The following is a 15000-nucleotide window of genomic DNA, read 5'->3' as shown; positions in this document are numbered from 1 at the left end:
CCCTGGCACAAGGTGCCCAGAGAAGCTGTGGCTGCCCTTGGATGCCTGGAATTAGCCACAGCCAGGTTGGATGGGGCTTGGAGCAACGTGGGATAATGGAAGGTGTCTCTGCCCACGGCAGGGGGCTTGGAACGAGATGATTTTTAGTGTCCCTTCCCACCCAAACCATTCCCTGATTCTCTGATAGCTGGTGAAGGATGAGTGTATTAGGAAGATGACAGTTACCAGTATGGCATAATCCTTTTCTCTTCCTCAAAACTTCCCTCCCAGCATTTATACATCCATTATTCCCTCTCATTCACCCAAACCTTACGCTATTTTCTTTTTCCCTGTGTGTTCTGTGTCATCTAAGCAGTTAAAGATTTGATAAGAGAAAGTTGTCAGAAATCAATTCTTCTTCCCCTAATTGCACGGGTGTGATAAAAGATCACACAGGGAATCTGCAAGAATTTACACACGCATACAAACAAGTAGCTGCTGTCAATTCACGTGGAAGATCAGATAAGGCCATTATCTCATGTCAAACCTACCAGTCTGTGACAAGAGCATGAGGAAGGATATGGGGCAGGAGATATGAGAGCAGGAGGAACAGTGGTGGAAGTCACGATGAGTAAATTCAAAAGGGGAAAAAAAAAAAAATCTAGATTGCAAAAATTATCTGAAAAATTCTGGTCTAAGGGAAACTGGTGTGCTCAGAGATAGTTCTGTGTCCAGTTATCTGGTTTTAGTGTAGAGTACAATGAAGAAATGAGTGTGTGGAGGACAAACTGTGCTGTACCAATGTGAGGCCCTGGTCCCCTGCACACAGGAGCAAGTACTTGGAAAGGGCTTGTCCCAGATGAGGACAAGAAGTTTTGTGCCTTTTTGTGATGAGGCAGATCTTCATCAGTGAGCTGAGCACAAGTCCTTTGCAAGCAGTGAGGGAGAGGAGCCTGGAAAGGGATTTTTAACAGCATTTTGTATTTATTTTTATATCTATTATAGTAGACAATGAATATGTGACATATTTTATATATATGTATTAAAAACAAGTATTGAATAGTAACTTGTTCCCCTTGGCAGTACAACACAAGATCTGTGTAGTCACTGTTAGAACTCTCAACTGAAAACTATTTCTGACAGAGACACTTGAGGATATAGTGACTTGTATTTTCCTCGTGCTGTTGAATATTTTGGACCAAAGCTTATCCCATCAAGATGCAAGTATGGCAAGACAGCAAACCAGGAAAGAAATCCGTCTAGAGATCACATTTGAGCACCCAGAAATGCCATTAGGCTCAACAGGCATCCTCAACAACCTGCAGAGAACAAGTAGATGTGGTAAATAAATAAGGCAGACTGAAGACAAAGGCTTAAAATACAAGGGTTTATACAGTGTTAAGGTACCAGGTAGGATAAAAAGCCCACAGGATGTAAAATAACAAATTCAAAATGGGAAATTTTAGCTGTGTCTAAGGAAAGCGATCCAGTACTCCCAAGATGAACAGCACTCACTGGAACAGTGACACTGGTGGCACGTGGGGGTGAACCTCTGCCTTGAACATGGGGAGACATTCATGTAGAAGTTGACACCTTTCCCTCTTGCACATGTGAAAATAGTCTAACTTTACATTCATGCAAGCTGGGGTTAACTTTGGGAGCAGATACTACTCGTTTAGAGTCACAGGATGATTTAGCTTTGAAAAGACTTCTTGAGGATCATCAAGTCCAGCCATTCCCCCAGTGCTGCCTAGCCCACCACTAACCCACGTTCCCAAGTGCCAGATCAACATGGCTTTTAAATCCCTCCAAGGATGGTGACTCAAACAAATAAAAAAATAGGGAAGTTAATGAAATAATCTCAGAAGTTCAGCCTTAAGTGGAAAGACAGCTTGGAAGTGCCCATTGTTTGGTTGTTCATTCAGTGGTGTCTAATCTTGAAATGTCTTCCTGCAGCAGGGGAATTCGAGGCACTGAGCCCTTCCCGTGGAAGATGTGTTATTCCAAGAGCTAGTTGAAAAGTCCAGCATGTGCTGAAGGTGTGAAAGTTCTTCTGTAGTGGAAATCTCAGCATCAATTTCTCCCTCTTTCTTACAGAATATTTTCTTAAAGGGCTATGGGCAGTTTATAGTTCAGAGGAGGCAGCATCTCTAATTTTGATACTGGCAAAAAAAGAAGCTCCGTGTTACCCTTGCATTCTTCAGCTGAGAAGCCGGGTAGAATTTTGAGTGGTTTGTTGTGTTTATGGTCTAGGCAGAGCCTCAAGTAAGTGTTCCAGGAGCAATAATTGGGCTTGTGAGCATCTCTTAGTTTCCTTCCTACCTGCCCTGTGGTTGAGATCTGAGTAACTAGAGACTCAGAAATACCATCATGTAGTCACAAACTGAACAAAAAACTACAGTTTTGAAAATTTTAAGACAAACACTTTATGCTGAGATAGAATGGCAAGAATTAAGTGAGGGCTGTGATATTCACCTGTGAGGCACTGAGACACCACAAGAGAAAACGGCCTCAAGTTGTTCCAGGGAGGATTAGATTGGATCTTAGGAAAAAAATCCTCACCCAAAGGGCTGTCAAGCACTGGCAGAGGCTGCCCAGGGCAGTGGTGGAATCCCCATCCCTGGGGGGATTTAAAATGCATGTGGCTGTGGCCCTTGGGGACATGGGTTAGTGGTGGCTTTGACAGTGCTGGGGGAACAGTTAGACCCAACAACTTTCGAGGGCTTTTCAGACCTAAATGATTCTGTGATTCTCTGACCTTTTAGCTTTCCAAAAAATTGCATGTTTGCCAGTCTTACAGAAAGATCCACGGAGGATAGTGAAGGTGTTTGGGTTTGAGTGGTGTTTTTTCTCCCCTGGTTTCAATTGCCTGGGCTCCTTATTAATTGTTGAAGCAACATTTGCTCCCTTGGCATCAGCACTGTACGAAAGGAGAGGGCAACTGTCTCAAAAATACAAAGAGCTGAGATATTTTGTGATCTCTTCCCACTCAAATGTATCCTTCAAATCGCATTCCCTCAATCGAGGGAAATAATTTCAGTTACCCTGGTCACAGTAGAAAGCAGCCCTCTTTTTGAATGTCTTTTTTCATTAATGTAGATATGTTTCTGAGATGAGAAACGATGTTTCTTCTAATTACGGTTACATGTAGTTAATTTCCTTTTTTTAAAAGCCCAGTGTGAAAGGCAGTTTCCTTTAAAAAGGGAGGGGGAGAAAGAAAAAAGTGATACAGCTGATGTTCCTGTTGCCTTAGCAACAGATTTATTTATTAGGGTCTGAAATGACATGAGTTAATATACCACATACCTGCTGATCGGCAAACTCTCCTATTTCAGCTCCAGTTGACAATTAAGTCCTGGACAGCTACAGCCAGGGGTTAATGTTACTCATTAGGAGAACTAGGTCATTACTGGGAAATCAAGGCACTTAAGGCAGCATGGATAAAATACAAAATTCAACATCTCAAGGAGTGAGGGGTTTTATGTTAATTAACCTTATTTTCCTTTCATTAAAAAAAAAATCTTTCATATATGCATATGACAGTGGATCAATTAATTGGGAAAGGGAAAAAAGAAGAAGTAAGCTGTAGTTTACTTTCCTCTCCTAGTTGTCTTCATTTCCTTTGGAAGGGTTTCATTATTTTATGGAAAATTCTTATGTCTATATGATGAGTAAAAAGGGTATTAAAATTAAGAAGGGAATCATCATGGAAATCAGCTTTACCACAAGGGAATGAGCAAATAAAAGCCTTGGAAATGAAAATAAATAAGCTTTGCTAATACCTCACCTAAGGAGCAGAATATAAGCCCATCAGAGCTTGGAGATATTTAGAGGTACTTCTTTGCTTCTTTATTAAGCAGTTACATAGTTATTTGACCTTCAGAAACCGAAACTTTAGAGAACTAATTCAAGTTGTTGGCAAATATTCTATTTACAGGAAGCTGATCAGTGGCATAGCCAACAGTAACTCCTGTAGTTAGTAATTGGCTTCTGATTTCCAGGAAAATTAAATATATTCTCTGAAAGTTTTATTAAGATATCTGAGTGGGAGTTTTAACTTGATAAGTCATAAGTGATTTAATAAAGCTCTCCTGAAAGCCTTTATTTACTAACTTTTAGCAGGCTTCATTCTGATACTGGAGAACTTAATAGGCTGAAAAAGAATCGTATTAAAATGAAATTTATTTTTTTACTCACTGCTTCACCAAATACACTTGATTCTTTCACTTCTACTATGCACTCAACTTTCTTGTCTGTATTTAAGCTTTGTGGCCCAATTCTGCTTCTTATTGTATTTAGACCAATTTGGTGTAAAACCTTTTTCCATTCTTGTGAAGTCAAGGTTGAAACAGCAGCTTACCTGGGCTGCACGTAGTGAACCATTGTATCAGGAGGGAAAAGTTCCCAGTAACAAAAGCAAGATTAAAGCCCCATGAGTATTTTTCATCTGCATGGAATGGTTTTACACTCTGATGCACCTATATTCTTAAATATAATAAAAATGCTGAAAAATATTGAGATTCTGCCTGAAATATCACACAGAGACACTTTCCTTCAAGGCCAGGTTGGATTGGTTTGGAGCAACATGGTCTTGTGGAAGGTGTTCCTGCCCATGGCAGGGGTGTTGGGACAAGATGAGCTTTAAAGTCCCTTCCCACCCAAACCATTCCATGATTCTGTGCTGCTGTGATTCCCTCTGTGCTACCCAGCTGCTCACCAGGCAGCCACTTCAGTGCCATCCTCCAGAGGCTGGATTTACTATAAATGCTTTAGCCACGGTTGAAAAACTGATTTTGGGTTAATGTTAGACTACAACTGCATCACCAGGACAGTTGAAGAATATTTAGGCTTGGAACAGATGTGTCACAGATTGCCCTAACTGCTCCAGTAAGATTGGCTCTCCCTTTTCCCAGAATGGGGAATTAATTTTATGGGGGATTTGCTTTCCTCCTGTATAGTTGTGAAACCCAAGTCTCTGAACAGAAGCACAAGGGAACAGGTGGGATTGAGGAATCTTCTCAAAGCTTTTCCACCTATATCTCTCAAAGCAATCCTTTTCTACTCCATTCACCTAATTTGGTTTTGGCCTTTCAAACCTCATCCTTCTGTCTTTTCCAGGCTCAGTTCCCTGGGCATCTCCTCACACATAGTCTTGTGTAGCAAATTTGCATCTCACTCTTCTGCAGTTCCTCAGCCTTTCTCTGTCTCCATCACTTTATTCTTGGTCTCTGCAAAGAACCTTCTACAACATATCCAAGATACAGTTTGCAGTTTTACTAGGTAATGTGTTTGTGCTTTTTTTTCATCTTGTTCTTCATATTTCTGGAAAACTTCGGATAGGACTTTTCTAAAAGATTATAGTCCAAGATAAGTCTCAGTTTTGGGAAACATCATAGGCAAGGACAGAAGAGGTTTTGTAATACAAAGTCCCCAGCAAACTTAGCAGATGGTGCCATCAGCCCCCTTTGTAAGTCACAGCACCCTGGACCAAAGTATGGGAATAACCTTCAAGAGATAAAAATCAAATATTTCCTAAGCAACTGATCTAATACTCCTCCTAATTTTCACCAGTAATAGGAGAGTTATGTTTCTTCCATCGAAGATGTTTTTAATTAGTTTCCTCTTCTTACCACACTGCAACTGTTCAGGTCTGTTCTCTTTGCCTTCCTCTCCTCCCTGTGCTTCTTTTTCTCATATTTTCATGCTTTTTCCCCTCTCCCTGTGTCCTCTAATCGCTGTTTTTTCTCAGCTGTGTTTGTGCAAACCTGACTCAATGCACTGAGTTGATTCCTCATTCTGAAAGCAGTGAGATTTGGAGTTACTTTAATCTTGTTGAATAATGAGTTTCAAGCCTTGGTGCCAAGAAAGTTCCTGGTTGGAAGCTTCTTCCTTGGAGATCCCAAAAGGATGAGTTATCTCTGGTACCTGAGCTAATTCCTCTCAGGGTATTACCCAGTAAAGAGCAGGATGTATTTTTGACCCAAGCAGTGCATCTGGTGGAGTTTGAAGTAGTTGTGGCTTGGTTGTGTGAATCCTTCATGGAAATCAGAGAGAGACCACAGAGTCTTGTATGGTGGGATCAGCATTCCCAGGAAAATCTGTAGTAATGCAGTTTTTATGTTTTTATGTAGTAATTTATATATAAACTTACATTTATTTATATTTTCTGTTCTTTCAAAGAACTACATTAATAAATAAACTGTTATCCACTTATTACCATATTCATAACCATTTTATGACATGACTTTTTTACAGTATTTTATAGTTGAATTGCAGTAGGATACGTAGTGTATGGTTATCAGGGCTGTCAGGGTCACTCAGATATTTTATGAACTCCCAACAACAGGACAACCTTTTATTATGTTACCTTTGCAACACTAAGGGAAGTTAATTTTATTTCTTTTTTTTTTTAAATAAACTCTTTGAGGTAGTCCATAGCACTTGCAGGATTTTGTTGCAAAATGAAATAAAGTGTATTTGGTTTTTTTTGTTTTTTTGTTTTTTTAATCTGAATCCTCTACTTGGGAACAGCCAGACTGGCCAAGCTGGAGTAAAAGAAATGAAAGGCACTGGAATGAAAGTGCATTGATTTTTACACCAAGGTAACAGAGACCAAATGGTGGTCTTTGTCTTTAAAGCTTAATCTCCCTTTAGGAAATAAGCAGGAGGCTCCATGACTGATGCTGATCCTGAGCTTTCTTTGGTTAGGGGACGTGCAATATTTTATTTTGGGTTTTTTCTTCGTGAGTTGTGAGGGGAGAAGAAGAATCTAAACAATAAACTCCCAAGGTTCTTTCTTGTTTCTTTTTTTATGAATCTCTTGTAGATAACGGGAGATAGGAGAAAATGCTTTTCCAGCGTAAAGCAAAATGCCACCCATTTTTCTCAGGCCAGCAATTTGAACAAATCAGAGGGTAAAATACACACTCCTCACTGTAAATACGTCATGGGCTCTAATAGAAAATAAAACCCTGTATTTGCCAGTACTGTTTGGCTGCTTTTTGCCTCTCCAGTGCCATTTTTTAATTCCTTGGCTTGCAGAGGTGTTCTGAAAGCACAGGCAGGGATCAGGACCCTTTTTTGCTTGTAGGACCTACAAATTGCCAGCTGAAATTTATTTTGTAGGGTCCTTTTTCACACAGAAACATTTTCTTCTACTTGACTCCATTTTCTGTGAACTGAGGGGGTATTAAATATTGTGGTAACTTTTGATGCTGATGATGCCAGACAATGTTTAGAGGCACAATTACAGCAAAGACATTTTGTAGACCAGATCAGCTGAAAAAGAAAACTCGCTAGACTTAACTACATATTTACAGTCTACCTCAGCCTCATCTTGGAAATGTAAAAAGATGGAAAAATACTGTGATAAATTGAATAAATGGAAAGCAATTAACTTTTTCTTCGTGTTTGAATTTTCATAGTTATTTCTTTTTTCACTGTTTCTTTTCTAATTGTGCTTTCCTGACAGTAACATTTCCTTTTTTTGCAGTTATCATGAGCATTGTTACCAGAATTTCGTATTGGAATTTTAATTTTTTTTGTCCCCTTTTTTTCCTCTCATAATCTTAACATAGAAAATGTATATTAAAGTCATTTGATTTAGGAAAGTCTTCTGTCCTCTGTGAAAATAATTACTGGAATGTATTACATTTCATGTATTGAATAGGCTTGTAACATGAATCCTGTTTTTTGAGTGGAATGTTGTTCTCCTCAAGTATTTACTGACTGTGATTCTCACCATATTTCTGTAAATGAAAGCTCCTCTAAGACCATATCTTGCAGATGGGGAAACCTGGGCAGAGCTGTCTTGTGGGAAATCAGTATCAGGAAAAGACCAGAATTCTGCAATTCTCTGTTTTGAAGGCCAGGTTTATCTTTTGCGGCCACGTTTCTACTTTCTAACATTTTTTGATTATAATAAACCTGTATTCAGATTTTTCTGAGCTCAAGAGTTAATGTGAAAATCAAAGTATAATACAGTGCATGGAGGGAAAAAATCCCTGATATTGTTCTTTAGGTATGGATGAAGTGGAGCTTTGGTTTTAGTTCTGTAGGGTGTGTGTAAGTCTTCTATTTACCCTGTATTTTTCTTTTTCCTCCTTGTATTTGGATATGCCATACTTTTTTTTAGTTTTCACCAGGAATATCTTTTTTTTTTTCTTGTGTTTTTCTTACTCTTTGAATTGCTTTGCCCAATACCTCTGCCTTGTTTGATGCCAGACTTGCTCCTCATTACTTCACTTTCCCAAAACAAAAGGATCAATGTCATCCACGTCAAGATCTGTGTCTTGGAAACCTCATTTCCTTTATTTTTAATTATTGATCCTGTGCTCATGGACTTGCCCAGCCCCTCACACGTTCCCTGTGCTCTGCTCCAGCCGTGCCTTTTCCTGGCTGATGTCCCCTGTCCCCTTCTTTTCTCCCAGGATCTCTTTTGGCTCATCAGTCCTGGATCTGCACAATTGCTGCCCAGCTTCATCAATAATGAGTGATTCCTCAGTGGCCTATTTTAACAGCTATTTTCTAGCAATCATTTTAGGTAGGCAGAAACCCATCTTTTACCTCTTGCTATATGTCCTAACAAAATTCTAAAAATATAAAATTAAAGAGCTGCTTCGACTTCTGAGGGTTTTGTGCCATTTCCTACCTTAGCCTGTCTGATGTGGAGGTGATTTTGGGGAATGGGAAGGCAGAAGGAGCTGTAGCCAGTGTGAACTCCTTGGATTTAAGGCACTGTACAAAGTGAAATATTATTACATGCCTGCAAAATTTGGGATTCTCTCCCACCGAAAATCTCCCATGCTAAATGTCCTAAGATTAGGATTTCTTTTAGCTGGGCTTAATTGTAACCCTTTCAGAATGTGTGGCACCTTAATGGTGGGACTCAGTGGTCTTCAAATTCCAGCCCAAGTGATTCTGTCATTCACAGAGATGTCACCACAGGGCTGTGGCTTTCACAAGCATTACATGGCATTTATGGAGTATTTTTTTCAATTTTAAGACATTTTCCCCTGGGTTTGCACTTTTTTGTAACTGATAAATTCATTAACCCCAGCTTTTAATATATATATTTTAATAGACTGCATTTACTTTCCCTCTTTGAGCAAGTCCTTCTGCTTTTCCACAACTCTTCCACTTTCTAATTGCATTGCTAGATGTGCCTTCCTCCAAATCCTAAATAACTGATTATCACCATGTAGGATAAGTTTACAGATACTTAAAAAATTAAACTAAAGGCAGAGAAGACCATATGGGTCTCTTACTGAATTTCACCCAAATTCAGGAGATGAATATTCATTGAATAATGTAAAGGGCCAAATTCTGTTATTTCTTTCTTTTTTAAAATTCTTTTTTAATTGTGATCACTGATCAGGGATGTGGGTGAGAATAACTCCAGTTTGGGTCTCCATGGACTCTGCCTCCAGTCCCAGCAATGGATAAGGTTCAAGGGCTCAGGCTGAATTCCCAAAATCCCTGAAGAGCAGAAGGGTGTTTTGGAGAATGTTGCCATTGATTGTATAGAGGAGCATCATCATAGTGCTATGAGGTTGCTTTTTAAAATCTCTTTAGGCTGAAAAATGGGATGTCAAGTCATCAATTAATCCTGACAGCATCCTTCTGTGGTGAAAAAATAATACTGTCACACCCATTTTATGAGCAGAAAATCTAAGGCAGAGATAATAATGGAGGCTCAGTAGTGGTGCTGTGCTCCCACCACACTCCCATTCCCTGCTCAAGGACACTTCTCCAAGTTTTATATCAGATTACAAAGGGAAGTTACTAAATCAGGATGAACCCTGGGCCACATCTCCCTACCCACACCACTAAACCTCAGCCAGTTCCTAAGAGAGACTTCAGATGTCTCTCCTGAATTGTGGATTAGTCGATAATAAAAAATCCTGGGTAAAAATGAGAGCTGTGTAGTATTTGGATATGGAGATTGAATGTCTCCAAAGCAGGGCTCTGAAATCTGAGGGTAGGTGTGGTGTCTGTGCCTGTTTTGTGGCATTACAGCTGTAGCTTAGTCATTCTCATGTTTTCATGTTCTTAGGATGAAATTTAGAGCATCCTCATACCATGCCCAGTTCTTGTTTTTCCCTTACCAGATGCATATCAAATCAAGTGAAAATACAAAAGCATTTCAAATACCTCAACTAAGCAACAAAGGCAGACCCTGGAGTCACATTAGCTTGATTTTCCCCCAAACATAATATCTTAAAAGAAAAGTTTGCATTTTAATATCAGGCTTTTATACTGTTTTGCAGTTCTTCTTCAGGAAATGGAGTATATATAATTAATACTGTTTAATAAAGCTCAAAAATGCAACAGATGCAGCCAAAAGTGCACATCATTTTGAGCAGATCTTTACAGAACAGACATTCCATATTGTGTTCATCTTTTTCCACGATCACTGCTATGGCAATCTGGTGTGTTTAGCAGTTGTTGCTGAGTAAGGCAGACTGGATTGTATATGATTTTCTCCATGTCAGCCAAGAAACAGAGCTCTCTCCTTTTTGATGCAGCAAAGAGGTGGTCTTGTACTATTTATTTCTTTCTACCAGGAGCAGCTCATACCTTCAGTATCCTGCAGGAATAATAATACACTGCAGTCTGTAGGTGCACGGGCCAGGAGGTTTCTGGAGGTCTTAACTGAAAATAAAATGCTTGTGGTGTGGAGAAGTCACGGGAACTGATAAAATCACTTAATATGAGCTCCCAAATGGAAAAGCTACAAGATTCACAAAATGTGTCATTAAAATCTGGGAGTGTCACCTAAAAGGGAAACATTTTATAAGGGGGGATGGAAGGAGGTTCACCTACAACAGAAAACCCGCAAGAGAGGCTCCAGTGCAGAGGAAACGTTTCCCCTTTCAGCATTCCTTCTGGGTGCCAAATTTTCCTTCTGTTCTTCCCCACCTATTAAACAAAGCTGCAACTTCCAATTCCTATCAGTTTTCCTAAATATGTGCAGCTTATGTGGCTTCGCCGAGCTGTAAGGCTCCGTGTTCTCCTGCCAGCTCCTTGACAATGTGGCTCCAACAGCATCCTCCACTTTTGGCTGCCTCTGGGACCCCTGGTCTCTTCTGGAAAGCGAGAGGGAAAGCATATCCTTTGCTGGAAGGACTTTTTGTGACTGAGAAGCTGATAGCGGGGCTGTGAAGAGCTTGGAAAGATCCCTGTCAGCGTCGTGGCTGTCGAGTCTGCCGGCTCCGCGCGCGGGGACGCGCCGGTCCGCCGGGACGAGCTGCGCCAGGGTGGGCTCGTGGCATCACTCACAAAGCACCCACAGAAGCTGTCCAGGGGAAAACTGAGGCTCAGGAGAAATTCTGTCGTGAATTACACCAACTCCCTGCATTGTAGGAGGTTTCCTTGCAGGCGTTTGTATGTTCTCTTCCAGCCAAATCCGAATCCATGCGATCCCGTATTGGCTCTCGGAGCTGGGCATTTGGAGGGGAACCAATACTGGCAAAAGTTTCTGCACAGAAGTTACCTACCAGAAACAGGTGGCTCTTTCAAGCGTGAGGATGCAGCAAACTAATAGTCAGAGATCTGGGATCTTTGCAGCTGGGAGGAATCCACCCTCCAAACCAGTGCTTGCGTCCGCTTGGGTTACTGGAACTGCTGTGGAAACTCCTGGTTCGCAGATGTGAAGCAAATTACGAGGCTTATGCAGTTGCATTCCTCCTTATTATTGGGAACAAAACAAATTGGGGTGATGGAGGACTTCTTAAAGCAATTATTGTCTGACTTTATTTTAAGAAAATGTGTCTAGTTCTGAAAACTCCGCAATTCCTGGAGGTTTCTCAGCCTAGGGAAGTCACATTAATTATAAGATTAATTTATTTTAATTCCCTAAACCAAAAATATTGACTGAATGAGAAATTAACACGTGTAGAGCTGCAGATGTCATTTTTTCTTCAGATTTCCTGAATGATATAATTATTAATCTTTCATATAGTAGTGTGAGAGACCTACAGATTTCATTCTGCAAAATTACTCTGTGAAGAAAGACACCAGGACAGCTGAGATATTGATTTTTCCCTTAATACAGGAAGGAAAATGGTGGAATTTTTCTAAATAATAAATAAACCCAAAATATTTAAAGACATATGGTGCACATCTGTTGAAATATAATAATTTAAAGCAGAGTAATTAAATGCAAGATACAATATTCACCTTAGAGTGAGGAAATTATCTCATTCCATTTTTAATATAACTTAAGGAATTTGCAAATTTTAAATAATTTGTGATACCTTTTGAACTTTTCATTTTGTGCTGGAAAAGAAGATAGATTGGAAAACTGGGGGGTTAATTTATTTTTAGATAACCTAACTTGCATTTCATGTCATTGAGTGTCATACCCATGCAAACCTTTAATACTGTCTTCAACTGAAATTATAAATAAGTACAACTTTCTTATATTCTGTTTTAATTTCCAGTTAATCCTTGAAAATCTAAAGGTAGAAAATGTTTTGTGGTAGTTTATTCCTTTCTTTACCTAAAGCACTGAATGGATTGGAAGCTTTTAATGAGTATGGCATGGATTCCTAAAATTCCATGTTGAGAAATCTTGTAGGTTTAGGAGAAGTTTTGTTTAATCTGTTTCTCCTGAAAAAAAAAAGAATTGTATTGGAAGTCATATACATATTTTTTGTACAGAGGAAAAAGCAAAACCAAACCCTTTTTTTTCCCTACCCGTTTTTTAAACTGATTTTGCCTTCAGGTAGGTGCTCGGTCTTTCTCACTTTCAAAGGTGATAATTTGAAGAGTAATTGCATTGTTTGAGGACAGGGAAGAGAGAGAGAAGAATCTGATGAAACTGAGTTTTGACCCCAAGTGCTGCATTGAGGAAAATGTTCAGCCATGTGGAAGAAGCAAAGAGGAAAATTATTTGAATAAATGTAGTCCCCAAAAGTACAATTTTAGAGGAATAGTGTTCTGATAAATAAAAACCTCCCATAATTTCACAACAAAATGTAAACACTAAATTGAGATAAGTTCTGTTTGTTTTAAGGGAACACGACAAAGATCCTGAAACTTTTTTTAAAGTCCTGATGAAGCTGAAAGAGCAAGATCTGCCTTTCCACGTGTCCGTCCTCGGAGAGACTTTCAGTGAAATTCCAGGTACCTTTCCTTTTTTTCTTTACTTTAAAGTTATTATAAACTAGATTCCAGACGTAGTTTTCATTTATGTATTTTTTTTATCTTAAAGAATACGCTTAAAATTTTCCTAGTTGCAAAACTAAATAATATTGATAAATTGTAAAATAAAAATTATTAAAGACAGTAAGCATTTTTTATTTTACTTGGCAGAGCAAGACCTTATTTATGACTTGTGGTTCAGTAACACTTCTGTATTTAAATAGAGAGATAGGTGTGGGTGATTGGATGGTTCAGATAGGCAGCAAAATCTTTCAAGTCAAGGTCACTCATCTGAAATCCAGACTGAGATTTTAGCAGGTGAAAACACTTAGTTCCCTCTCAAATGTGAGGTTAAGGACTGCTGTGGAGAGCTTCTGGTTTGTATCTGGCATGAAAGTGGTCATTAATCTTTAATATTTTTATACCACACTCTTGGACAGTTCTTCCGTTTCTTGGCTTCTGCGGAACCACAACTCAGTGAACAGTTTCACCTGTCTGGAAAATAAATAGATTTTATTCAGGCACACGGCTTTGTGCCTGAGATATTATGGCAATAAAGAGAATAATCAAATCCTGTACTGGATGCACTTGTAATAAATTAAACCTTTTAAAAATGTACATCAATGACGAGCTAGTGTTGAAATATCTGATGCTTTAGCTCGTATGTGTTTTCTTGTTTAGTGTAGACTTGCATCCCTCGGCCTCATCAGTCTGTAAAAATAGACTGGGGATTAGTTTATATGTCAGTTCTGTCATATCTGTTGCCTGCTGGACTGGTGATATTTCAATTGGTTTAGTTTTGATTTTGCCATTTTTAAGACACCAAGAAGTTGATCTGATCCAAATAACTTTCGGGTCCCCAACTGAGACACAGCTGGGTTGGAAAAAGAGGTAATAATTCAGTAGCAGGAAATTCTTCATGTTTTCTGTCCACTTCCTTTTTAGACAGTTTTCTGAAAGCCTGTTCTTCCAGGCAAGCCTTATCACAGATCCCAAGGCAACGTTGCTTTCCAGACTGAGCACACCAGATTTCTTAGAAGGAGAAATTTCTAAGGAATATGTGACAGATAGGAATATACGATGGTGCGCTGCGGGAACAGATTCTATTGACACTCATTTTGGATGTTGTTACATATCTCATTTGTGGCTTCAGTACTTATGAATAATGTAGATCATCCTAAATTTATGCCAGTATATCAAATCTATATGCCGCACCTCTTGTCTTGTCAATTCATTCATCCCCGTGTATAAATAGAGTCTATAGAAGGGGCAGCGTGGTGAAATGTGTCTCATCACCATGGATCTGATAGGGCCATACTCATACAAATGACATATGCAGGTCATTGCTAACAAGCACCAATAAAACCTGTTGCACATACTTTATTGAAAATCTGGTTAGGAGGGGTTTTGCAGGTTCTTTTTTTTTTTTTTTTTTAATAAATTGTTGGCACTGCGTTTCCACTCCCTCCAATTATGGGGCAAATTTCCCTCGTTATTATAAATGTCACGTTTACAGTCGTTGGTGACAGAAAAAGTGGTTAACACGTTTCATAATTCGGCAGCCATTCATGTAGTTGAAACACCCATTTTTCAGTAGCTTGCTGGTTCGAAGCACACAGCAAATATCCAGTAGGAAGTTAGGAGGTCTGTACTTTTCAGTGCTGCTAAAGCTTGGCTTTAGACTCTGAAGGAGTGAAGAGTTACGACTTTAGAGTTTAGACAGATGTGCTCTGGAGGGGCAGATCCTCCCCAGGGGAAGGGAGTGAAGAGCTCTGTGACTGGCTCATGTTTGGGATTTGTCAGCAGTGAGGAGGGAAGGCTGGCAGTATCCCAGTGATAACCAGAAGTTGCTCCTTATGAGTGGAGTTGTTGTGT

At 39.4% G+C, this 15000-nt stretch overlaps 1 protein-coding gene across 17 annotated transcripts in view; it reads left to right on the top strand.

Annotated features, from left to right (window-relative positions):
* GTDC1 (glycosyltransferase like domain containing 1) overlaps nucleotides 1-15000 on the top strand; it is a 200071-nt gene that overhangs the window by 139698 nt on the left and 45373 nt on the right. For all 17 annotated transcript variants that reach the window (XR_010080849.1, XR_010080850.1, XM_063401009.1 and 14 more), the window contains one exon: nucleotides 12998-13107. Coding sequence is in view for 15 of the 17 variants with exons in the window: in XM_063401009.1 (XP_063257079.1) it covers nucleotides 12998-13107 (110 nt within the window). In the remaining 2 variants the exon portion in view is untranslated. The remainder of the gene's footprint in view (nucleotides 1-12997; nucleotides 13108-15000) is intronic.

Source organism: Prinia subflava, chromosome 6 (assembly GCF_021018805.1).
Source record: "Prinia subflava isolate CZ2003 ecotype Zambia chromosome 6, Cam_Psub_1.2, whole genome shotgun sequence".
NCBI classification, from domain to species: Eukaryota; Metazoa; Chordata; class Aves; order Passeriformes; family Cisticolidae; genus Prinia; species Prinia subflava.
The sequence above is the reverse complement of the archived record's forward strand: the minus strand, read 5'-3'. Positions and strand labels throughout refer to the sequence as shown.